A 26,980-nucleotide genomic window follows, 5' to 3' on the forward strand; every position below is an offset into this window, starting at 1 on the left:
TTGTTGAAAAGCTTGATCTTGGTCTTTTGTAGACCTCTACTTTTTTTTTTTTTTTTTTAATTTACTCCTGTTTTCTTGCTTCTGTTTGCCTGGTGTACTTTTGTTCATCCCCTTACTGTTAGTCTTTCTTTTTAAGTGTGCCTTTCATGTGTAGCATATAGTTGGGTCTTGCTTTGGATCTAAATTAGATATCTTTTTGTTTTAATGGATGAGTTAAGTCTCTTCACATTCAGTGTGAGCTCATGCTCACTGCAAAGACTTCTAGGCAGGAGCATAAGAGGTCCCTTGCTGGGATTTAGAATTATTTTCCTCTTTTTACTTAGAGCTGTTTTGAAGTTTGGGCATTTTCTGTCTTCCATTTATGTGAAAGATGTGGTTTTTGTATGGCTTTATTTGATCTTGCTTTCCTGTATTGTTTTGTAGGACATATATATATAACATAGAACTGGGAATTTGCTGTTATCTTTAGCTATCTGGAAGTCCCCTGTATCTGCTTTTTTAAATTCTAAAATCTTAGTGACTTTCTAATTATATAGATTACAGTTTGTTTTTAAAAATCATGTTCATTAAGCTGTAGGTTACGTTTTGGGACAAGGTTTTTGATTTTCATTACTCAGGAAAGAATCACCTCAGGCAGAGAGATATATATTGTTTATAAATGTCCAGTTTTATGAGCTATTAATTTAAATGTTAACTACTACAATTCTAGAATCTTAAATCTTTTATGGATTTTGAGAGCCAATTTTGTCCTGCTCTTTGCTTTTAGGTGGGTACATTTTTTTTAGTGGTTCAGGACAGGTTAGGTGTTTTTTTTTGTTTTTGTTTTTTTTTTAATCTCTCCTTCACAATCTCCAGCAAGGGGAGAGAGAGACCCACCCCCCAAGAACCCCACTATAATGTTTTATCCTATTATGGTCCCACAGTTTGGCCAATTAGAATCTTTTCTCTTAGAATTTAAGCCTGTTTCTCCTGGTTTGGGCTTCTGTTGCCATAGTGATAAAATGTTCAGCAATCATTACTTGAAGACAATAATGAACTTGACCCTTACATTTTTTGTGTTTTGTTGCTATATAAAACAGCTTTCATTCCTTCATCTTTTTTTTTTTAATAAATTTATTTATTTTATTTTTGGCTGCTTTGGGTCTTCATAGCTGCACGAGGGCTTTCTCTAGTTGTGGTAAGCGGGAGCTACTCCGTTGCGGTACGCGGGCCTCTCACTGCGGTGGCCTCTCCCGTTGCGGAGCACGGGCTCTAGGCACACAGGCTCAGTAGTTGTGGCTCGCGGGCTCCAGAGTGCAGGCTCAGTAGCTGTGGTGCACAGGCCTAGTTGCTCCGCAGCATGTGGGATCCTCCCGGGCCAGGGATTGAACTCGTGTCCCCTGCGTTGGCAGGCGGATCCTTAACCACTGCACCATCAGGGAAGCCCCTATATATATTTTTTTTAATATAAATCATTTTCTGTTCCTTTAGCCACTTTGATAATTTTTATTTGATTCCTCTTCAGGAATCAAATTTATAATGTGTAATGTGTAATTGACCCCAACTTAAAATAAGGACATAGTAACCCAAATAAAAATAGCAGGAATAATTTGCAAAATTTGCATGATTTTTTTTAATGGTCTACAGTTGTGGTGTTTTTCCATGGCAGTTCTGGTTTATAAGTCTAGCTACATCAGCCAGGTCTATTTTGATCAGTTATTAAAATAATCATAATCGCAGCTTGTCTTATTTAGAATTTGTGATAGGTCAGAAAGAGACTACCTGTGGGAAAAAAAGGTTTGCTAAGGCTATGGAAGGTCTAAAGCATATAAAGCAGAAATATCCATTTATTTATAAACAACAGATTAATAAGTAGGATTAATCACTGATTTGGCAGATGCTTTAAACTGTTAATTACATACCAGTCCCTTGTCTTCATTCAAGTGGTTTCTTCACCACTAGCCTAAATAATAAAATGATTATTCTATACGCATTATTCTAAAATGCGTTTGTAAAATTTGTAAAGTTACCTGTAAATTAAAAACATGTTAAAATTACAAGATTTTAAGTAAGATAAAGTATCTAATCAGCTTTTGGTTATGACAGTAACCCTGCTCCAACTAAGGCAAAAAAAAAAGGGACTTGATTGGCTGATGGAAATGGTGGAAAGGACAGGGATTGTGCTGATCTCATGGACGCGTGGATCTAGGAACTCAAATGTGCCACATGAGAGTAGCTTCTTCCCTCCTGCTTTCATCTCCCTCCTCTCTTGTTTTCTAACTCCTGTAACTGCTTCTCTCCTACTGCTTTCTCTGTGAGGACAAGACTATATTTTGAGATCAAAGACAGAGTTCTTACTTGATGATTCAACTTAGAAAAATCTAGAAAGGCTTTGTGTCCGGTTCACACACCCATCCCTGGGCCCATCCTATGGCGGGGGGATAGGGCACTCTGGCTCGGCCCAGGTTTTAACCAGGTTTTAACCAGGTTTTAAGCGTATTTCTGAGTGGGTAGGGGGCGGGGTGGGGAAGGGGAGTTGGGGAGGGAGAGGCGGTAATGTGCAGTTTGTTATCAGAAGTGGGAAGAGGTGTATTGGAGAAGTAGCAGCAATAACTAACTGAAGGAAAGGGAACTTGATCATTTAAGATTTTGCATTGTTTAAAGCCAGAGTTCTATTTTCCATTTGTGGCTTTCTAATTTTTTCTTAAGGTTTTTAGAAACATTTTTAAAAACTATCTGTCACTTAGTATATCTTTCTCTCTACTTATTATACTCCATCTTGAGATGAGTTATCTATTGCATATCATCTTAGTAGGGAGAAGGAGACTTCTACTTGGCCAGTTGAACAAGTTCTTTTACAGAATTTGAACAGCAAAGTAAGTGATGGAAAAATACATGGCAACATTTGAAAAGCCAGACAGTTCGTATACGTGTCCTTGCTTGTGATTCTGGCCAATTATTCTAGCCTGGTTCTGGCTCTCTGGTTCCCCATTGATGCATTGATTCTCTTATATCTTCCCAGGAAGGTCCCTTTTTGCAAATAATGACCAGAGTGGATTTCCAGCACTCACGGCAAGAACCTTGGCTTTCAATGGGTTGATATAAAAGCTGCCTTTCTCAATAAACTTGTTCTAAGGATTTTTGACAATAGAGAAATCACAAATACAACTTCTCTTGCTTGCCTTATCTATTACTTTCTTTTGATAATTGAGACTGACATCAAATGAAGCCAAGAGATTACACTAGAACTTTGGTGCCTAATATAACATTACTAGCCACATAGAGCTATTTAAATCTAATTTTAAATTAATTAAAATAAAAAAAAATTAAAAGTTCAGTTCCTCAGTCACACTAACCACATTTTAAATGTACAATAGCCACATGTAGCTAGGAGCTATCATATTGGGGGGTGCAAATTATAGAACATTTCCATCATTAAAGAAAGCTCAGTCAGTGCTGTTGCACGCTAAGTTCCTTAAAGATAAGGATTCTGTCCGTTATTCTCTGGCGTATCTGCAACACTTAGGACCGGGCTCAGCATTTCTAGGTACTCAGTAAATATTTGTTGAATGTTGAAGTGACACACATCAGCTGCCTGCCATAGAAAACCTAGGCAGTAATCAGCATAATTAGCTACCCTGTACTTTGAAGAGAACTTGAAACAGCTCCATCTCACTGTCATTTCAAATGTTTCCCATTGAACTTTTCCCCAGCTGCATACTCTTGTATCTTGGCCCTCCAGTTTGCCTACCAAATATACTTCCATTGTTTCCATAATTACTTTTAAAATATAAAGTACTTGATCTCATAGTTTTTCATTCCCCAAATTACCCTTCACCTTTTGATTTCTCCCCATCAGCAACCCATTAAAGCTGTCCTTTTAACAATTTTTGCTGTAGCCTCTGAAATCTGTTCCATTACCTATAAATTTTGTACATCTCCACAGTTTTTAAATCACCCCCCTCACTGATACTTTGTCCTGATGGTATATTGCCTGGCAACCTTTTTAAGTGGAAATTATTCCTCCTTCCCCTCTCCTGCAACCTAGGGACCAAGAAGAAAAATCAGTGTTTGTGAACCACACTCTTGCTTCCAGACCATTGTTTGACTAACTTTGGTTAAAATGACTTTTCCTTTGGTATTCCTTGCATTCATCTTACCCCTGTCTTTTTCTCTACCAATTACTAACCTACAGGATATTCCGCAACAGTCACTGAGGACCTTGGCTTCCGTTTCAACTTTTTTCTATTTTCTATCCTTTGCCATCATTCTAATTGACTATAATATTGATATTGTTGACTCATGCAACACCTTAGCCTTTTGTTCATTTTATCTTCTTTCTGACATTCTTCATCTTTATTCTAAGCCCCTTCGCTTAGCCATATTTTGGACCTTGTCATCTCTTAGAGCCAATCATTTCAAAGACGTACATTTTTTTTCTCTTTTCCACTCCATTCTCACTGAAGATAATGAAACTGGTAGTTCTCGTACTTTTAAAAAAAATTCTTCCAGTCTCTTAGCCTGCTTCCCTTGCCGCCGTTCAGCTTGGAAACTATGTCCACTGTTCTGTGCTCTCACTTGTACCTGAGCAAAGGCTCCTGGATGTGAATTCTTTCAACTTCCCACTATTTGAGAATTTCTACATCTTCATCCATCCTCTCCTCCCTTTCTGTTTTAATTAAGATTCTTTTCTCCATTCACTTCCAAAGTAAAAGTGCTTTTAATCCCACCCCCTTTAGTTCCTCCAGTCTTGCTTCAGCAGTTATCCTCTTCTTTACCTCTACCTTTAATTTCTCTGCCTCAGACTCTTATTTTGCCTTTAAGGTCCAGTTCAAATTGTATTTCTCTTATGTAGCCTTTACTGATCCTCTAATGAAAATTAATTGCACCTTCTTCTGTAATTTGTACTTTTAAGACTTATTTTCGTTTGACTTGTGACACCCGTTGACTATTCAAAATCTTCTAATCAAAAGAGATACTATATTCCTAAATCTTCAGCACTGTCTTGTGAAGTAATATCTACATGTTTTGAACACTTTTGTTATTGAAATTTAAGACCACTGAATTTATTCCTAAACCCTGATCATCCCTTTTAAGGTTACTTTTTATTTGTAAAATGTAATTATCCCTTAGAATCCTAAATGTAATGATCTTAAATCATGGACTAATTTTCTTCTTTAAAAAAATCAAAAATCTCCTATCAATTATGAGTTCTAACCCAGCACTGCTTCAGCAAAGTGAACTGAAGAAAATTTTGTAGATCATCTCTTATAGTCTACCAGAATGGTGTACTTACTCCTTTCATGTTTAATGATAGTCAGATAGATACTCTTTACCATTGGTTTCTTTGGCTTCAGTTTTTATAGGTAGGGCATTTTTGTTTCTCTTCATATCTACATAATTATTTAGAAAGTATTCAGGCCACTAATGCTTTCATAACTCGGTCTTGTTTCTTGTTGATTTATCATGTGTATCCAAAATCTCGACCGGAGCTAAGATATACTTGGGGCCTAACTTTTCTAACTCTGGGCTAGGACCCATGGTGTTTTCTCCCCTATTTTCATCTCCATGGTTTTGTAGAAAGAAACCTTTATTAACTCGGTAACCTAAAAGCTCCAAGTTAATAACAACCTTAAACATTTAAGGGAGAAATGCACAGAAAGTTTGAGGGAGTAATAGTATAGCTAGAATTACGGAATAAGAGTATGACTGGTACTGTCAAAGGAGCACAGGAAGAGCAAGACTGGCCCTCTTCCTTTAGGTCCATTGTTTCTGGCGTTTGTATGTAAATATCTCAGGAGCAGTGTATTTTATGGTTTCTTCCATATCATATTGTCCGACCACCTTGTGCATTTAAATGTCTAATCCAGGATTTGGGTTGGTTCATTCAGTCCATCAACAGATACTTACTGAATTTTTTTTTAATAGATCTTTATTGGAGTATAATTGCTTCACAATACCGTGTTAGTTTCTGTTGCACAACAAAGCAAATCAGCCATATGCATACACATGTCCCCATGTCCCCTCCCTCTTGAGCCTCCCTCCCGTCCTCCCTGTCCCACCCCTCTAGGTCATCGCAAAGCACCCAGCCGATCTCCCTGTGCTATGCTGCTGTTTCCCACCAGCCAACTATTTTGCATTCGGTACTGTATATATGTCGATGTTACTCTCACTTTGCCCCAGCTTCGCCCTCCCACCCCATGTCATCAAGTCTGTTCTCTATGTCTACCTCTTTATTCCTGCCCCACAACTAGGTTCATCAGTACCTTTTTTTTTTTTTTTTTTAAGATTCCATATATATGCATTAGCATACCGTATTTGTTTTTCTCTTTCTGACTTCATTCTGTGTGACAGACTCTAGGTCCATCCCTCACTACAAATAACTCAATTTCGTTTCTTTTTATGGCTGAGTAATATTCCATTGTGTATATGTGCCACGTCTTCTTTATCCGTTCATCTGTCAGTGGTCATTTAGGTTGGTTCCATGTCCTGGCTATTATAAATAGTGCTGCAGTGAACATTGCGGTGCATGTCTCTTTTTGAATTATGGTTTTCTCAGGGTATTAGTGTTTAAAGCACAGCCCTAGGCCTTTGAAAATATTGTCTTCCCAAGAAGCATTTCTAATTGGGTTGAAAAGGCATGCTAATAACGCTAAACTATAACTAGTACGTGCCAAACAAATTATATTTGAGGTAAATGAAGGATTTTTAAAAGGGAAGGTTGAGGGCTTATTATCCTGTCAAAGCTAGTTAGTGTATAGTCTTTCTCATGAGGTTAGTTAGTCCCTTGGTCACCAGGGATATGCTGTGTTTTAAGGTTTTGGCTGAGAATGTATCATTCCTTTTGAAAAGGACACAAATTGTGTAAGTGTGCATTCATCTCAGGGATGAAAACTCATAATATATTTTATAGAATACAGTATGGTGTCTGCACTAGATAGTTTTCTTTTAAATTCTGAATTTAAAATCAGTATAATTACGGCATAATGAAGTGGGAGACAGAGATACTTACTTGGGTGTGAGAAGACCTGGGTCTCATCTTGATTTGGCTACTTGGTAGCTGTGTGATTTGGGCCTAACTTTGCTAAGCCTCAACCTCTTTTTCTGTATTATCTGGAATTATAAAGATGACTCTGCTTACTTCCATACAACTATTATGAGAAATTACTACAATTGGCCAACCTTAATTAAATGCCTGTTATACTATAGACATCATGGTAGGCATTTAGGATACATTTAGGAGCTCTATAACCCAGTAGAGTGAAGGTGCGGTAGCAGTATATCTGAAAGCATTTTGTAAATTGTGAAATACTGTATGGCTATAAGATGGCTTCTCCTAAACTGGACTCCTTTCTCCTGCCTTACCCACTAGGCACTCCTCCACCAAAGCCGTTTGTTCAGGCTGTTCCCTGTGTTTGTCAAGATCCTACCCACCAGAGTTTTATCTCCATGTAGTAATCTCTCATCCTTCTAGATAGACTTGATTTCTCATCTTCTCTATGCCCATAGTTTGCAGATTTTTCCATAGCAGAAGCAGAAATTTGTTACATTTTAATTATATGTGGACACAGCTTAGTTGCCTGAAGTCAAAATCTTTGCCTTTGAATCTACCACTTTATATAGCACAGTGCCTTGTGTCAATATGGGCACTCAATAATATGATTGTCTAATTCAGTGAAATATATGAACTGTGGATTTTTAATAATGTCTTTTGTTGGGTTGTGATTTTTAGGTTAAAACTTCAACAACAAATTGTGAATATTGAAAATGCAGAGAAAGAAAAAACTGAAAATTCTGACCTGAAACAGGTATTATTTTAGCAAACATTTTGCTTTTATTTTTTTAAGTACTTCTTTAAATCTGTGTTTTTGAATCTTTATTGGAATTTTGTATGTAAATATTCTGAAAATATCACTCCAATTGATAATGAATTGATGAGGTTGATATGTAAAGATAAAGTGTTTAGACCTCTTTAAGCTCTGGTTTAGTAAGCTTCTTTTGTTTTTCTTTTGTTTTTCTTAAGATATTTATATGCTGTGGCTCATGATGATTTTTTTTTAAATTATAGTTTAAAGGGCAGTATTTTGAATTACTTGTGTGATTGACTTTTAACTTTGCATTTCTTATTCCATGAGCTATTTTTTATTATATCCCTGTGAAATCTAAGAGTTGTATTTATGGAAGGAAATTCATATTTTAATTAAAGTTGTTTGAGTTCAGGAAAGATTTATATGGGCAAAACAAATTATGAGGAGTGAAAATTCCATTTTTAGAATTTATGCTTGCATGCTAGCTGGCATTGCTTTGCATGTATAGTTATGGTTTCTAAGTCTCAAGTAGGAGGGCATAATGTGTGATACTCTGAGAGAAGTTATCTAGTCTCATTGGCATTGGGCTTTCTGTCATCCTGTAGATATGGAGAAGTATTAAGCTCTTTGAAAGTTGCTTGTTCAGCCAGCTGTAATACAGGTTTTATATTTACAGCTCCAGTTAAAAATACTGAATAGTTCTTCATGGAGAAATTCATTCTAAAATAGAAATGAGACATACCTTTTTACTTTATTCTTCTGACAGTTAGTTGCTCTTTGGACCTATACAGTTCTGTATGTGGCTTTGCTACCATCAGGAAGTAATGGAATTATTTCCCATTTATTGCATAAAGAATCTGGTTTCTTTTGACTCTTGAGTGTTGTAATGGATTCTTCTGATCTGAAGTCACTTGACTCTCTGCCTCCAAACTTCTCTCAAGAGAATGGCTTAGAGAGGTAGAAGAAAGTGAAAGAAAAATGAATACTTGTTTATTAATTGGTAAAATGGCTTTTACAAGAATTAGGTGTAAATATGTCCCAAATGAATTATTTGGATAAGACTTAAGAGCTATGTGAATCTCCTAGCCTGTTAATCTGTAACTAGATAATTAGCTACTTTTCATGAGAAAAAGTACTCCCAGATAAAGGTAAACTGGGATGGAGAAGAAGCCTGAGTGACATTTCACAGTTTGATAAATGGTTCTAGAGGCCAAGGAATCCCTACCATTCACTAGGTTTCTCAGAGCATCTTTCTTCTGCCCAACACTGTATAAAATGCTTAAAAACTATTCAAAAACAATGTGAGAATGATCCTTCCTGCATTTATGATTCCTGACTATTCAGAGAGCAGAACCCTTGGAAGGGTTGCTAATCACAAGGTTGTGGGAGTGAGAGAATGGATTTTCTCAGCAGCTTTCCCAGCTTACCTTTTAAAATCTGTTCTTTCCTCGGAGGCTAGGAGACTCTAATATTTGGATTCTGTTTGCTCACCTCCCTGCTCTCCTTCTAATGACACTTCTCCCCATTTCTGGTACCTCTTCTGGCCTGCTTATCTGGGGAAGAAGAGGGAGGACTCAGTGGCAGATTGAGGAATAGGGTTCTTGATGGTCTGTTGTTATATTAAGATATGATCCTAATGCTGCTGCCTTTTTTTTTTTTTTAATGTTTTTATTGGAGTATAATTGCTTTACAATAGTGTGTTAGCTTCTGCTTTATAACAAAGTGAATCAGTTATACATATACATATGTTCCCATATCTCTTCCCTCTTGCGTCTCCCTCCCTCCCACCCTCCTTATCCCACCCCTCTAGCTGGTCACAGAGCACCTAGCTGATCTCCCTGTGCTATGCGACTGCTTCCCACTAGCTACCTATTTCACATTTGGTAGTGTATATATGTCCATGCCACTCTCTCACTTCGTCCCAGCTTACCCTTCCCCCTCCCTGTGTCCTCAAGTCCATTCTCTAGTAGGTATGTGTCTTTATTCCTGTCTTGCCCCTAGGTTCTTCATGACCATTTTTTTTTTTTTTAGATTCCATATATATGTGTTAGCGTACGGTATTTGTTTTTCTCTTTCTGACTTACTTCACTCTGTACGACAGACTCTAGGTCCATCCGCCTCACTACAAATAACTCAGTTTCCTTTCTTTTTATGTGTGAGTAATATTCCATTGTATATATGTGCCACATCTTCTTTATCCATTCATCTGTCAATGGACACTTAGGTTGCTTCCATGTCCTGGCTAATTGTAAATAGAGCTGCAATGAACATTGTGGTACGTGACTCTTTTTGAATTATGGTTTTCTCAGGGTACATGCCCAGTAGTGGGATTGCTGGGTCGTATGGTAGTTCTATTTGTAGTTTTTTAAGGAACCTCCATACTGTTCTCCATAGTGGCTGTATCAATTTACATTCCCACCAACAGTGTATGAGGGTTCCCTTTTCTCCACACCCTCTCCAGCATTTATTGTTTGTAGATTTTTTGATGATGGCCATTCTGACCGGTGTGAGATGATATCGCATTGTAGTTTTGATTTGCATTTCTCTAATGCTGGTGCTTTTTATAATTTCATTTCAGGGTGTCCTGAAGGGCACATCAGTTGGGTGTGGCATTTGTGAGGGAAGATGCTTAGTGTCCTCTGTGTCTCTCATATTCTATTGCATTTGTTTAGTGGCCTTATGTTTCTCTTCTTTCTTCTCTTTTAAGCAAATCAGTAGTTTGCAGATCCAAGTGACCTCACTTGCACAGTCAGAGAATGAGTTGCTGAATTCAAACCAAACACTGAAGGAAATGGTGGAGAGGTTAAAACAGGAATGCCGAAATTTAAGAAGCCAAGCTGAAAAAGCGCAACTAGAAGTTGAAAAGTAGAGTTTGCTCTTTTTTTTTTAATGTACAAACTGTTTCTTCTTTCTGCTATATTATATATAGTTCTTTTAATGATGATTCCAATGTTGAATGTATTTTGGGAACTAGTTACAAATACCCCATTGACAGTGTACAGTGGTCTTAGGTAACATATTTTCTGTTTCTAGAGATGAGCTTTATGGACTCTTGGATTGCTTTAAAAAAAAAAAAGAAAAGAAAATAGACATCTAGGGAAGAAGACCTTTTAAAATTCTGCCTGACCACAGTATTATGAAAACCTTCAAAGAAACACTTCTGTATTCATTGAGTAAATCAATACATTTCTTACTTCAAATATCTAAATTCTTCTGAATGCCAGAGAACAGAAACAAAATTTTTGATGTGTACAGCTTACTTCTTAGAATTACAGTTATAATCTTTTGGATTTTCCCTTTGAAAAGCTCATTTATTTGTTTATATTTTTTGATTTTGAAATCTCTTAGTAGTAGACAGTCTAGTAAACTGGTAGGGAGATGATTTTGGTGACCAAGATCTTATATTCCCTGGAAAATGTTGTTTATATATGGTAGAAAACTACTATTTTGTATTTGCTTTGTTATTATAACATGTCATTATTATAAGTTTTTGAATCTATGAATTATTCTTTTTTTTAAAAATTTATTTATTTTATTTATTTTTATTTTTGGCTGTGTTGGGTCTTCGTTTCTGTGCGAGGGCTTTCTCTAGTTGTGGCAAGCGGGGGCCACTCTTCATCGCGGTGCGCGGGCCTCTCACCGCCGCGGCCTCTCCCGTTGCGGAGCACAGGCTCCAGACGCGCAGGCTCAGTAGTTGTGGCTCACGGGCCTAGTTGCTCCGCGGCATGTGGGATCTTCCCAGACCGGGGCACGAACCCGTGTGCCCTGCATTGGCAGGCGGATTCCCAACCACTGCGCCACCAGGGAAGCCCCTATGAATTATTCTTTTCACAGTTTTTCTTCTGAAGGCTACCTTGCCACATAAAAATTTTTCCTTATTTTTCTATTATTTAATATTTTAAGGCTTGTTCATGGACTCATATATGTGGTTGAATTTCAAGAAAAGGAAGTAAGCAAGATAACTGTCCATAATGTGTTGTGACATTCCGCAGGGTCCAAATTATTTTGCTTATATTTTGCAAAATAATAGGAATTTGTATCTTGGGATTCTCAAGTGATTTGAAATGTGCTTAAGAATTCCAATCATAGTATAGCTAGCAAATGTAACTAACTTATCATTGGTTTCTGAATGTTATTCATAGGATTATATAGCAGAAAATAGCTGGACTTGGGGTCAGTAGAATGTGATTTTGATCCCAGCTAAGATACTTAAAATCTGTTTGACCTTAGTCATGCAGTCTGACTCCTCAGGGTTTGTATATCTCATTTGTACTGCCTATAGTGATGATACTAAAAATCATAAAGTATACAGAAGAGCTTTAAAGATGTAAGTTGTTATGATGTTACTATAAAATACCATTTATATGAATTTTACTCTAGCCAGGAAACATACCACATTAAGACTTGATACCAAGGTTGATTTCTAACCATCTTTATTAGGCCCAGTTTTTAATAGCTTGGTGGTATCGTGGTTTAAAGCTGATTATCAGTTGTTTGTCCTGCCACCCCCCCACCCCCACCCCTGTTAACTAGGTATAAGTCTTTAAGCAAGTTAGTTAATAGCTCTAAGCCTCAGTTTCCTCAGCTATAAAATGGAAATGGTAGACATACCTAACTCAGGGGTTACTGAGAAGAATAAATGATGTAGTACACGTACTGTTCTAAGCCCAGTGGCTGGCTTATAGGAAATACTCAGTAATGGTGGTGATAGCAGATACGTGGCCATGCAAGAATGCCTGTGTTGGATTATGAAGGCTGTGGGTGAAGTAGGTAGTGAGTTTGATTATACTTGCGGTAATATCTCTTCTAAGAGTTAACATCTCATGTTTTGCATATGTTCTTCTGACAGGGCATTGGAAGAGAAGCAAATACAGTGGTTGGAAGAAAAGCATAGGCTTCATGAACGTATCACTGACAGAGAAGAAAAGTATAATCAAGCTAAGGAGAAATTGCAGCGAGCTGCAATTGCCCAAAAAAAGGCAAGTGGTTCTCATTAAAGTGATTTCTATAGAGTAAAAGAATAACTATTTTAGGAGAATAAAATGTATTATTAAAACTGAGACTTCACTGGTATGTTCAGTTTGATATTTAAACATGACATTTTGCTGTCACCTTGTAAAGATAAATTGGGAAAATGCAAACTGCTCAATAGGTTTATTTCTAAATGTTGTGTACAAGTCAGTTTTTCAGAGTATGCATTTTTCCACAGAGACAGTGGTTTTCATTGATAAAGTTTCTAGACCAGCCCATACAAGTCTCATTTAACTCATTCTGCACTTAAATTACAGGGTGATTAGGCCTGTTTCAACTGTGCTTAACTAATACTTGTAACATTGTTTTTGTGGTTACAATACTTTTTTGTTTCCAACTCAGGAATATAGAAGCAAGTATCTCATTGCCCCAGCAGAAGGAACTAGGACTCCCCTGGCTTCTGAAACAGCCATGATAGTTCCCACAGCCATGATCTTTTTAAAGTTTCATCTTTGCAGGCATATTTTCTCCAGAACCTAAAAACTTTGTTTTCTTGGAACTAATCCAGGGCATCATGGAACTAATGTAACCAGATGATTCATCTGAGTCAGTGGTTTACAACTTTTTTTCTACTCAACAAACCCAAGGAATGTAGCATAGCCCCATCAGTAACCATGGCTCTCCATGGCAGTGATTCAGCAGTTATTTTTAGCAAGATTGGCGCTTGTGTGTTGGGGGAAGGGGAAGGAAGTATTTAAAAAAAAATCCTACAAGTGATTTGGATAAGTCTCCATTTGATAAGTTCCTTTAGTAGTGGCATTGGTTGTGGGGAAGTGAGAAGGTCTGAAATGAGAAGAATTCGTACCTCTAGACATAGGCACACCAGTGTCTTAATATCTGTATGTTTATTGGTAAGGTTAGCTGTTCATATTTGCATAAGAGAAGAGAACTGTATATCATTTACATGTTCTGAATTTGGAAATCAAGGACACAGTTTTTAGTTACCTGTTTACATTATTAGATATAACTGCCAAATTCATCCTGATAGTTGGAGTGACAACATGAGAAGCCTAAAAGTCATTACTTCCCCACTTTCTTGGTTTATGAATGTGGCTTTTCTCTTTCCATTATGCTAAAAGTAGTATAACATAGAGATTAGAAAACAGCACTTAACTATATAGGATCCCAGTGTTTTATACTCAAATATAAATACTTACGTTGTTGTTTCATTGTTTTTTTTCCCCTGTGTGTATCACTTCTCTTTCTTTCTGTCCATGTAAGTACTGAGCAGTGTGTGGGTATTGATGGGATTTTAGTGAAGTTATTTCATGGCTTGGGATGATCTCCGAAATCCTACTTATGCTTCCTTGTACTGTTTGAAGCCTAAAAGCATCTGATGCCAGATTAGCTAGAAATCATAAGAAATTATAAGAGCTGATTTTATCTTTTACAGAAAAACTTTTATGTTGAGGTTTTAGAGATAAGTGTCTTAGAGATCAGATTCTAATTATCGAGGCTAGGTTGGGTTGACTTCTTTTGGAGCAAAAGTGACATCCAGTGGTGAGAGAGATTATTAACTAATCATAGGTATACCAGAAAGAGGGGAGGAGGTGATATTTTAAGAAACATGCGAAGTAACCTTTCATCAGTATTGACCTAGGATGAATGTTTTTCCTACTGAAATAACTGCCAAATGATGGGGGTGAATATAGTAAACACCTATTTTACTTTTAAAAATGTGATCTGTGGATAATGATTTTAAGTTGCAGGAAATTGTTAAACTCAATTCAGTAAAAATTATGACCCAGAGCTGTCCCATCATGTGGAACACTGCCCTATAGGCTTACAGCTTTACCTCAATTGAAGTGGAAAAGCAGATAGTACATGTGACATAGAAATACCGTAAAATGTATATAAGTATATATAATTTTAGGGCTGGGGGATCTTAGCATTCAGATAGTTTTTACAGATTTGGAAACTGAAGTGGTAGGGAACCAAGATCATTGACTAGTTAGGAATGCTGTGACTAAAATCTACATTTTTCTATTCTTAATCCTGTGCTTTTTCTGCACTGTTACTCTTTTAATTTCCCCCTTTCTTTGATTCGAGATACTTTACTGCTTTTCTCTTCATTATAACCATAATCCACATGAGTCTTATTTCCTGTGGCAGAATGATCACTATAAAATTAATTTTTTAAACTCAAACCCTTTTCCCATTCAAGTTAAATATAATGCTTCTGTATGAAAATGTTGGCTATAAGATTACATAAATATGATTCGTAAAATTGCAACAGACTTTTAAGTTTCTTAGATGACAAAGATCATAACTTTCTTGTGTAGTAAGACTTAATTTAAGTCACAAAATATTAACTCTAGGGCAGAAATCATAGTCCTTTAGAGTTACTTTCCTGTGAGAGGTTCTTACAACTGGAGAGTAGCAGCTTTATTTTTTTTTCCCCAAGCTAGGTAAGATGGCTTCATTTACAGCTTCAACCTCCTAAGCACAGAGATTATGTCATTTCTGGTAAGTGTTTTTAGGTAGAGTCTTTGTGTAATGATATTTTGCTGTGTTGATTTGTTTGGGAAAGTTGGACCGGGTATCTTGAGTTGGAATGCCCTTCTGTAATTGATGACTTCTCTGTATGTTTTTCCCCACACACTGTTGAATGTGAGTATGAAGAGAGATCTCCTGGTATGAGGACAATGAGTTGTGCTTTTCCTTTTGAGGCACTTGAAACGATAACTTGTTATTTTTATTCTAAGGTATATCTCTGAAATAATTCTTGGTTAGATGTTTTGAACGGTTTTGAGAAAGAAATGAACCATAGTCTTGAAGTTATAAAATATCTATTGAATATGTTGTGTGGCCTGGCATTATGTTATACACCGAGGGGAAAATAGAAGCCGTGATTAATTCCTGCCCTTGATGACCATATAATCTAACTGGAGAAATAAAATAGCATGCGGTACCTAAAGAATCTATTAGTCACTTCGATGTGATCTGTGTGGACACTAAAGTTTGAGAACTACTGTGCTAGGGAGAAGAAAGCCTTAAGACAGGGAGACTAGTCAGGAAGCTATTTATAATCATCTTAAAATGAGGTAAGAAGTCTGGAATTCGGGCTTGCAATATAGAATGAAGGTGAAGGATGACTCCTAGAAGTATTCCAAAGGAAAAAATTAACAGAATATAGTGCTAAATAAGAAGAAAGAGGAAAACATGAAGTATTTTAGCTGTGAGAGGATGTAGAGGAGTTGTCATGATGGAATAAAGACCATGTGTCAGTTGAGTAGAAGGAGAAGATACAGTTGACTAAACACACGTCAGGTATGAACTGATGGCAGTGCATCCATGTAGACATGTCCTAGACTCTTTTTTTTTTTTTTTTTTTGGCTGCACTGTGCAGCATGTGGAACTTCCCTGACCAGGGATTGAACCCGTGCCCCCTGCAGTGGAAGTGTGGAGTCCTAACCACTGGACCACTAGGGAAGTCCTGTCCTAGACTGCTAAGTGAAGATATCATGTAGATAACCAGAAATAATGGAATGTAAAGCGTGGAGATCAGTAATTCAGCTTAGGGATGTATAATTAGACACTTGAGATTTTGAGAACTGCTGAAGAATAAAAGGACTAAGAACTAAGTTGACTTGGAAATAGGAGCTGGATTTAGTAGAGGAATGGTCATAGAGGTAGAAGCTATAGTATGGTGTTATAGAAGCCACAGGAAAAGAAGGGAATCAAAGGTAAATGGTCGTGATTATTGAAGAGAGTTCATTGAATTTGGCTAAAAGGTGATAAAAGGAAAATTTCAGCTTTGATTCTTGCATCAGTATTCTTTTGATTTTTCTTTAACTCTTTTGTGTTGTAATGTGTGTAACACTAAGGCATCCATTTGATAAACCTATGATTGTATTGGACTGATAAAATCAAAATTACAATCATTTCTTACAGCCACTTTCTCCTCTGGACTTTCATTTCTTTCAGTAGAATATCATTCTTCCAATTACTTAGTCTTCAAACCTTTGATTCATCCTAAGGGCTCCCTTTCCCCAAATATAGTCAGTCACTGTATTCGTTTCCTAGGGCTGCTATAACAAATTACTACAAACTGTGTGGCTTAAAACAGCAGAATTTATAATCTCACAGTTCTGGAAGTTAGAAGTCCAAAATCAAGGTGCTGATAGGGCCATGCTCCCTCCAAAGGCTCTGGGGAAGGATCTGTTCCATGCCTCTCTCCTAGCTTGTGGTGGTTGCTAGCAATCCTTGGTGTTCCTTGGCTTGCAGACACATCACTTCAATCTGTGCCTCTCTCTTCACATGGTGTGTGTGTCTGTCTTTATATCCAGATTTCTCCCTTTTTATAAGGGCACAAGTCAATATTGGATTTAGGGCCCACCCTAATCCAGTATAACCTCATCTTAACTTTACCCTTTTTTCAGATAAGGTCACTCTGGAGTGTTTTCCAACACCAAGAACCAATTATCTAATTCTCTGGACACCAACTGGGTGCCAGTAATTCAATTAAATTCTGACACTGCATCAGATTCCACAAATTAAAGGGTTCAGCCTCAAGACTAACCCCATGTCAGGTGTCAGGTCCTTAGCCATCTGCACTGCTGACCAATGACTATAAATTGGGGTTCCCATAACACCCCCCACCTAGGTTCATAGAACTCAGGAAAACATTTTACTTGTATTTACTGGTTTATTAGAAAGGATACAACTCAGGAACAGCCAAATAGAAGAGATGTATAGGGCAAGGTATGGAGGGGGAGGGGTGCCCTCTCTGGGAGTGCCACCCTTCTAGCAAATCAATGTATTCACTATCCTGGAAGCCTTCCAGGTATCCTTGTTCAAGAGTTTTTAATAGATATCAATCTCCAGTACCGCCACTCCCAGAAGTGGAGGGTGGAGAGTGGGAGGTGGGAGGTGGGAATAGTGCTGCAAGTTCCTACCTTCTTACCACTTGGTCTTTCCAGTGACTAGCTCTATTTTGAGATTACCTAGGGGTCCCACCCTAAGTTAACTCATTAGTATTAACTCAGGTATGATTGAAAAGGGCTGGTTATGAATAGCAAAAGATGCTCCTATGACTCGGGAAATTCCATGGGTTTTAGGAGCTCTGTGCCAGGAGCCCAGGGCAAAGACCAGATATATTTCTTCTTATAGCATAGTCACATTCTGAGATTCTGAGTAAACATAAATATTTGGGAGACACTGTTCTACCCAGTATAGTCACAAGAGCCTGTGAATTCTTCCTTTATAATGTATCTCACATTTTCCCCACCTCATTTCTTTTTATTCTTATTGCAACATCCTAGCTCAGACTCTTCACTACGAGGTTTCTCTATATTCGTTTAGTCAGTTTACTCAACAGATTTATTGAGAACCTACCCTGTATTATGCCAGGTACTGTTTTATTCACAGGGATACAGAAATAAAGACTCTGCACTGAGGAGCTTATGTTGTAGTGGATGGGAGACACGGAGTAAAGAAACAAATGTCAGGTGGAGATGTGTGCTAAGAGGAAAACTAAGGGGGATAGAGGGCATTGTTTTATATAGGTGATCAGAGAAGCCTCTGATAAAGTAACGTTTGAGCAGAGACCTCGAGGAAAGAAGGGGGAGGCCATATTTTGTATGTATGGGAAGAATGTTCCAGAGGGAATAGAAAGTAAGAGAGAGGCAGGAGTCTGCTTGGTATGTTGAAGGAATACAAGGAGGGAGACCTGGGTAGCTGGAATGGAGAGAAGTAGTAGGAGGCTAGGTGATGTAGGGGCTTTTTTTTGGTTTTTATTCTGAATGAGATAGGAACACACTGGAGAGTTTTGAATTGAGAAATGCTATAATCTGAATTATATTTTCAGGAGAATCTCTGGCTGTTGTGTAGAGGGGCAAACAGGACTCAGGAAGACCACTTTTCGGTAGTTCAGATGAGAGATGTAGAGAACTAGTAGTAGACTGGTGGTCGGATTCTGTATATATTTTTAAAGGTAGAACTTACAATGGTTATAGGGTATTAAAGAGATAAATCAAAGATGACTAAGATGTTGGGCTTGAGCACGTGGTTAAAATAGAATTGCTGTTTACTGACATGGGAAAGACCTTGGAAGGAACAGGTTTAGGGATAAAATAAAGATGCCTCTTTTGGACACATTAACTCTTTGAGATGCCCATTAGACTTCCAAGTGGAGATACTAAGCATTCTGGTGAATACATGAATCAGGGCTTCAGGGAAGAGGACTAGGCTAGAGATAAAGATTTGGGACTTATCAGCATGTAAATGGTATTGAAAGCAATGGGATTAAATGAGGTCACCTAGAAAGTGAAGGAAGACAGAAAAGAACAGGTTTGAAGATTGAGTTTTGAGGAATTCCAAACTTTAGAAGTTGGGAAGTTAAGGAGACTGAGAAGGAGTGGCCAATATGATAGGAAAAGAACCAAGAAAGTACTAGATGCCAAATGAAGAAAAATGCTTCAAGAAGGATTAGCTGTGTCAAATGACATTATAGTGTCGACGAGACGAAAAATTAATCAGGCGACCTAAGAAAGAATTGGAAAATTTTATTCAAGACAAATTTGAGGGTTAAAACCCAAGAAGAGCATCTCAGAAAGCTCTGAGAACTGTTCCGCCCTTTAGAAGTCAAGATACAGTTTATATAAGTTTTTTGAGACAGAGGGCTGTACATTAAATGACCTATTATTGACAGTTTACAAAACCCAGATTTTAGTGCCATTGTGGTGGGTCATGTGACCCTTTATAATCAAGAAGGAATGTTCTCTTTTAACGCATTGTCTTGTTGATGCTCGGAGAATGTTGCTGTTTATGGTTGAGCAGGTATTCCTGCTGATGGGGGAGGTTTGGTCAATGCGTAATGCACATACACAAGGCACAGTGAGGGGAGAGGGGAGGCCAAAGCGCAGAGAAGAATTTTTAGGTTTAAATTTTTCTTGTCTTGCCATAAATATGAATTTTATTTCACAGTGGTAAGATGATAAAATAGTAAGATGAAGACTAAGAATCCATTTGACTGTGTGGTAATTGTTGGTGGCTTTGTCAAGAGTTGTTTCTGTGGAGTAGTAGGTATGCACGTCTGATTGAAATGGAATATAGTTTGTCGAAGGAATTTTGTTGTGAAGAACAAAGAACTGGGGTAACAGCTAGCATTGTGAGAGCAAAAGCTTCTTTTAAGAAGGGAGAAATTATAGGATGATTCAGTAGCAAGGGGAAAATTGATGATGCAGGAGAAGGAGGGGGCAAATGAAGGGATGATATCTTTTAGTAGGCAGAAGGGCATTAGATTCAATTCAGAGAGGGAAGGGATAGAAACACAATGTATCTATTGTACCTGGAAAGAAGACAAAATATATGATTGTAAGTTCCTGATAAATTCATGGATGTAGTGGAAGTTCTCTACTGGTTGCTGCTATTTTCTCAATGCAAAAAAGAATCTGGGTCACCAGCTCAGACTGTGAAGAGTGGAGGTCTAACAGATTTGAGAAGAGACAAGGAGTTGTGAAAGAATGTAAGAGTTTGGGAGAGTGATTGGATTAGGGAAATTAGTAGGATTTCCAGGTACCAATAGGGAGCCCATTTGAAGTTAGTGCTGGTTAATTTAAGGTGAGACCGGTCAGCATGGGGGTGTGTGTGTGTGTGTGTGTGTGTGTGTGTGCGTGCGTGTGTGTGTGTGTGTGTGTGTGTGTGTGTGTGTGTGTGTGTGTGTGTGTGTGTGTGTGTGTGTGTGTGTGTGTGTGTGTGTGTGTGAGTGAAGAAGAAGGAGGCTTGGGTCAAGATAATGAGGGTGCTGCAAAGAAATGATTATGTTAGGGTCTAAGGCATTCATTGGGTCTACTAGTCAACCAGCTATCCACTTCTTTTGCTGCATTCTAACTCAGTTCCTGGCAAAGAGTAGTGCTCAGTAAATGGTTGGTTGTTTTTACAGTGATGAGGATGAGGACAACATTGTCCTGAACCCTGTCTTCAGGAAGCTTATCTCCAGATTTGCCTCTTAAGAGGCAAACTTCAGAGTCCATCCTATACACTGATACCATATTAATCTTTTCAAAACAGTGCTTTCACCCATCAGTTCCCCTGCTGGAGAAACATCAGGGGAATCCACATTCCTATAGAATTACAGATTCTTCTTAATTCATTTCTTATCCTTTCTAAAAAAGCCTTTTCTCAAGATTTTGTATTTTATGACTGGAATTCCCTTCAGAAATCCCTGTATTTTGTATTAACTGTGGTTAATATAGGGCCCAATTAAGTGTGCACTCTGTGTGTGTGTGTGTGACATGCTTAAGATTTGAAGATGAGAGGGAAAAAATCCGTATTTTACCACAATTTAAATGAGCAGTACCAATGGAGAAATAGAACTAGATTTTAAGATTGCAGGTTTATATAATCATATAATAATGAAGTGTTAAGCATTTCCATCTTTAAAATGTCTGCTGTTAGTTGAACTAAAATACCTAAAAGGAGCATATGCTTTTGATAATGACAGACTAGGAAATATGTGGATCAGCTCTCCACATGAGAACTAGAAGAATCAGACAAAATATTTTTAAAAATATCTCCATGAAGGGCAGTGAAGAATTAAGAGGCCAAGATCCTGGAGAGATGGGAAACCTGGAGAGGTGAGCTCAGCATTTGGGGCTGCTTTTCCCTTAGAGGAAGCTGCCAGTTCTAGAAGAGACAGCTGAGAGGCCGAGAAGTGAAGCAAAGCTTTTGACAACCTTGTAGGGCTTTGGGACCAAAAATTGGAGTTCAGAATCTGCCAGAGAGAGGGTCTCAGGTCTGAGTCTACTAGTGCTGTGGGTTGAGACCATGAAGGGGTATGCCCTTGGACTAAGAGTGAACTAACTGCAAATAGCCTGGCCCTTGCAAGTATTGAAGCACAGCTTCAGATAATCTGCCCTTATAATTAGATTAAATTAACCCCTGTTGTTAGTTTTCCTAGATGCCTGCAAGAAACAAATGTAAATCTGCTTTAAGGGAAACTAGCATTGTAGGCTTCAGTTATTTCCTCAGTTTTTAAAATGTAATGTCTAGCTCTAAATAAAAAATAAACAGAGATTCTACTGCACATCCATTAGAATGGCTAAAATCCAGAACACTGATAGGATATGGAACACTGGTAAGGATATGGAACAATAGAAACTTTCATTTATTGCTGGTGGGATTGTAAAATGGTACAGCCATTTTGGAAGACACTACGGCAGTTTCTTACAGAGTTAAAACATAGTCTGGCCATACAGTTCAGCAGTCATGCTCCTAGGTATTTATTCAGATGAGTTGAAAATGTATGTTCACACACACAAAAAAAACTGCACACAAACGTTTGTAGCAGCTTTATTCATTATTGCCAAAATTTGGAAGCAAGCAATATGTCCTTCAGTAGGTGAAGGTTAAAAAACTTTGCTATATCCATACAAGAGAATATTATCCAGTGACAAAAAGAAATGAGCTATTAAGCCATGCAAAGACATGGAAGAACCTTAAATGCATATTGCTAAATGAAAAAAGCCAGTCCGAAAAGACTATATACTGTAAGATTTCAAATATATGACATTCTGGAAAAGGCAAAACTATGGAGACAGAAAAAAAATCAGTGATTGCCAGTTTGTGGGGTAGGAAGTAGGGATGAATAGGTAGAGCACAGGGAATTTTTAGGGCAGTGAAACTATTCTGTATGATAACTGCAGTAGTGCATACAGGACAGTATGCATTTGACAAAACCATAGAACTGAACAACACAAAGAGTGACAATGTAAACTGTGGACTTTAGTTGATAATAATGTATCATTATTGGTTCATCAATTTTAACAAATTTCTGTTAATAATAATAATTTTAAAAATAGCTGCATGAGGAAATAACATTGAAAATCAAGAGAAGTAACAATCAATATAAAGAAACCCCCCCCATAGGGGATCCAGGTAATGGAGTTATCAGATACAGAATTTAAAATTACCATGTTGTAGATGCTCAGAAGTAAAAGAAATGCTTGAGAGTTGACCAGAAAACTAGAAAACATTTTTTAAAATGGCAGGTTTAGAACTAAAAAACACAATAACTGGATTATGAACTCTGTGTATAGATTTAACAGCATCCTCATCTGCCTCCTCAAGGCATGAGCAGAAATCAGTGAAGCAGAGATTATACAATAGAGAAAATTTAACTTGCCCCAAGAGCTGATCAATCTGAAAAGATTGATAAAATGGCTTCTCCCCAAACTCCTCATAAAGTAGGTAGGGTAGGTAGATGAATAAACACAAATGGACAATATAATGAATGAAAAAGGGGTATCACTTATACATCTTATAGATATTAAAACAAAAAGACTATTATAAGAACAGCTGTGTTAATTATGCAATTTGGATGAAATGAACAAATTCGTTGAACATCTCAACAAAACTAATACAAGAAGAATTAGGAAATCTAAATAGTCCTGTATCCATTAGGGAAATGGACTCCTTAATTTAAAACCTTCCATAGAGAAAATGTGGTATTTATATATATATTGCAAAATGATTACCACAATAAGTCTAGTTAACGTCCATCACCATACATAGCTACAGAATTTTTTTTCTTGTAATGAGAACTTTTAAGATCTCTCTCAATAACTTTCAAATATGCAATGCAGTATCATTAACTATAGTCACCATGCTGTTCTTTACATCCACAGGACTTATTTATTTTATAACTGGAAGTTTGTACCTTTTGACCTCCTTCACCCATTTCACCCATCCCCCAGCCCCTGCCTCTGGCAACTGCCAGTCTGTTCTCTGTATCTTTGAGCTTATTTTATTTTTAAAAGATTCCACACGTAAGTGAGATTATGTGGTATTTTTTCTTTCTCAGTCTGGTTTATTTCACTTAGCAAAATGCCCTTAAGGTCCATCCATGTTGTCACAAATGGCAAGATTTTCTTCTCTTTTATGGCTGAATAATATTCCAGTGTGTGTATCACATCTTCTTTATCAATTTATCCATTGATGGACACTTAGGTTGCTTCCATGTCTTGGCTGTTGTAAATACTGCTGCAATGAACATGGGGGTGCATGTGCCTTTTCAAGTTAGTGTTTTTGGTTTTTTTCACTAAATACCCAGAAGTGGAATTGCTGGTAGTTCTACTTTTAATTTTTTGAGGAACCTTTGTGTTATTTTCCATAGTGGCTGCATAAATGTACGTTCCCACTGACAGTGCATGAGGGTTCCCTTTTCTCCACATTCTCACCAACACTTGTTTCTTGTCTTTTTGAGAATAGCCATTCTGACAGTTGTAAGGTGATATCTCATTGTGGTTTTGACTTGCATTTCTGTGATGATCAGTTCTTTCTTTACATACACAACAATTAGAAAATAAAATATATACCATTTACATTAGCATAAAAAATATAAAATATTTAGGAACAAATCTAATAAAAGATAGGTAAATATTGCTAAGAAAAACTAAAGAAGACCTAGATAAAGGGAAACTATACCACGCTTGATTTGGAAGACTCAATATTATTAAGATGTCAGTTCTTCCCAAACTGATCTGTAGATTGAGTGCAATCCTAATCAAAATTTCATTAGTTTTCCTTGTGGAAATTGCAAAGTAGATTCTAAAATTCATATGAAAGTACAAAGGACTAGAACAACCAAGGCAATCTTGAAGAAAAACAACAAAGCTGCAGGACTTACACTACTAGATATCAAGATTTACTTTAAGCTACAGTCATTAAAACAGTGTGGTATTGGCATAAGGATAGACAGACAAATGGAACAGAATACAGTCCAGAAATAGTATATGAACACCTGACCACGAAGTACCACTGCCTTTCAACAGGGAAAGGATGGTCCTTTAAGGATGTGGAGTCAATTGGTTATCATTAACCCAACCTAATTAGATAAAAATGAACTGCAGACCCAAATGTGACAAGTAAAAAAATAAAGCTGCTAGAAAAAAACTTGGGGAGAAAATCTTAAGATCTTGGGATAAGATTTTTTAAACAGGACATAAAAAGCACTAACTGTAAACGATATGGTTGATAATTTGGATTTTATTATAATTAAGGACTTCTTTTTATAAAATGACACTTATGGGAAAAAATGTTACCACACACTGAGAGAAGGTCAATCTGCAACACAAATATCTGACAAAGGATTCATATTCTGAATATATAAAGAACTCCTACAAATAAGAAACAGATTACTCAAAAAAAAATTTATTTTAAACAGGCAAAAGACTAAGACAAGCACTTCACAAAAAAAGGATATCCAGATGGTCAGTATGCATAAGAAAAGGTAATCACCCTCATTAGATAACAGGAAAATGCAAATTAAAGCTACAAGTGACATATTATTCTATTCCACCAGAGTAGCTAAAATTTATAAAGACCCACCACACCAAGTGTTGGTAAGGATGTAGAGCAGTTAGAACTCTCGTATATTGCTGGTGGGCATGTAATTAGTAATTAGTTAGAACCACTTTAGAAAACTGACAGTTTTTACTAAAGATAAAACATATGTATACTGTATGACTCATTCCTGGGTATATACTCAAAGAGAAATGAGGAAACATATCTACCAAAAACATATTCAGGAATGTTCATAAAACTTTATTCATAGTAGCTTCAAAGTAGAAAACAATTCAAATTCGTATCAGTAGGAGAAGGGATAAAATATAGTGTGTTTGTAAAATGGATAACAACATAACAGTAGAGAGGAACTGTGACATGCAATAACATGGCTTAGCCATAGGGGTAAAATGTTGAACAACCAAAAAATCCAGAAACAGAAGTGTATATAGTGTATGATTTCTTTGATGTGGGTAGGTGAATGAATAGAGTCCTGAGTCACCTGTAAATATATACATACTTGTGCTAATAAAGGACAGAAGGGTGGTTCCTGGGCCAGGGTAGGCGATGAATGAGCCACACCTGTAAGCAGTAACGAATAAATCTCGCAGTATTGAGTGAAAGAAAAAAAGCCATCTGTAAAAGAATGTGCACTGTGACTCCATTTGTATGAAGTTCAGAAATACGCAAAACTAAACTACAGCTTTGGAAGTAAATTAGTTGGTTACCTTTTCAGAGGACAGAGGGGGTAGAGATTGAAAGGAGGGAAGGGTAGGGGCCCTTTTGGTACGGCAGTGCTCTTGACCTGTGAGGTAACAACACCAGCATTTGCTTCGTGGTTTTACATTTTGCTTTACATTTACATTATGTGCATTTTTCTGTAAGCCTGTTATACTTAGGTAAAGAGTTAGAAACCAAAAATCTAAAAGGTCTGTAGCTACTAAGTGATTGTCAACATTTATAGGTGTTTTTCTGTAAAAACTAAAAACAACCTGTTTATAAAACTGAAAAAGTATTACCTTTTTTCATTTACTACTTTTGCATTATACATAGATTTTTCCACGTTAGAAAATTTTCCCTTTGTGAAGTTTAAATTTTTTTCTTTTGAATATTTAGAAAGGCATGCTTTCAAACTGAGATGCATCCATAATCAATCTTATCTGTCTGATCCTTTAATTCACTTCTTTGGTAGCAATTTATCAGTTGCAAACATGCTTTTAAATTTTAAATTTATAGTTGTTTTAAACCCATGATAATCTTCTGGGAAAATGAAGAGTCATGATTATGAGGTGACAGGCAAACTCATTAGTAAAATTTGACTCCTTCCCTTCCTAGATTTTTTATTTGCACAATTTCCTTATTGATATTATTTGACATTTATAATAGTTCTGTTTGTCACGTTGAGGATATGAGGTAGATCTGTGTTTTATTATCTTTAAAATTTTTAGTACGCATCATATCTACTAATCTTTGCTCCTAGTATTCCCTGAAAATACTCATCTCTGAGTAAAATTTTTTTGGTGAGTAAAATATTCACTATATAGCTTTGTTCAAATAAGAGAGTATGTATTACCATACTTGCTCATTATTAATTGTTTCTCTTTTTCTAGAGAAAATCTCTTCATGAAAACAAGTTGAAGAGAATGCAGGAAAAGGTAGAAGTCTTGGAGGCAAAGAGAGAAGAATTAGAAACAGAAAATCAGGTGTTAAATAGGTAATGTGTTTGTATGTATACACATCCCGTGTGGCTATTTTGATATTATACAACTTTGTTTCTGAGTATAATGCACTTGGGTTTCTTTTAAAATATACATTTAAAAGAACTCTAAAACTATTCATTAGACTCCTAATTCATTATCTTTGCTATTTTTTTTTTT

At 36.9% G+C, this 26,980-nt stretch overlaps 1 protein-coding gene across 14 annotated transcripts in view; it reads left to right on the forward strand.

Annotated features, from left to right (window-relative positions):
• Nucleotides 1–26,980, forward strand: part of CEP83 (centrosomal protein 83) — a 147,000-nt gene that overhangs the window by 101,037 nt on the left and 18,983 nt on the right. For 8 of the 14 annotated variants that reach the window (XR_014252180.1, XR_014252181.1, XM_082418951.1 and 5 more), the window contains 4 exons: nt 7,712–7,787; nt 10,495–10,652; nt 12,637–12,766; nt 26,714–26,817. Coding sequence is in view for 11 of the 14 variants with exons in the window: in XM_082418951.1 (XP_082275077.1) it covers nt 7,712–7,787; nt 10,495–10,652; nt 12,637–12,766; nt 26,714–26,817 (468 nt within the window). In the remaining 3 variants the exon portion in view is untranslated. Of the gene's footprint in view, nt 1–7,711; nt 7,788–10,494; nt 10,653–12,636; nt 12,771–13,160; nt 15,285–24,984; nt 25,051–26,583; nt 26,624–26,713; nt 26,818–26,980 lie in introns of those variants that run through there. The other 6 variants (XM_082418955.1, XR_014252179.1, XM_082418947.1 and 3 more) reach the window with 6 other exon arrangements.

Source organism: Balaenoptera physalus (genome assembly GCF_965194825.1).
Source record: "Balaenoptera physalus genome assembly, chromosome: 13".
In the NCBI taxonomy this organism is placed as follows: Eukaryota; Metazoa; Chordata; class Mammalia; order Artiodactyla; family Balaenopteridae; genus Balaenoptera; species Balaenoptera physalus.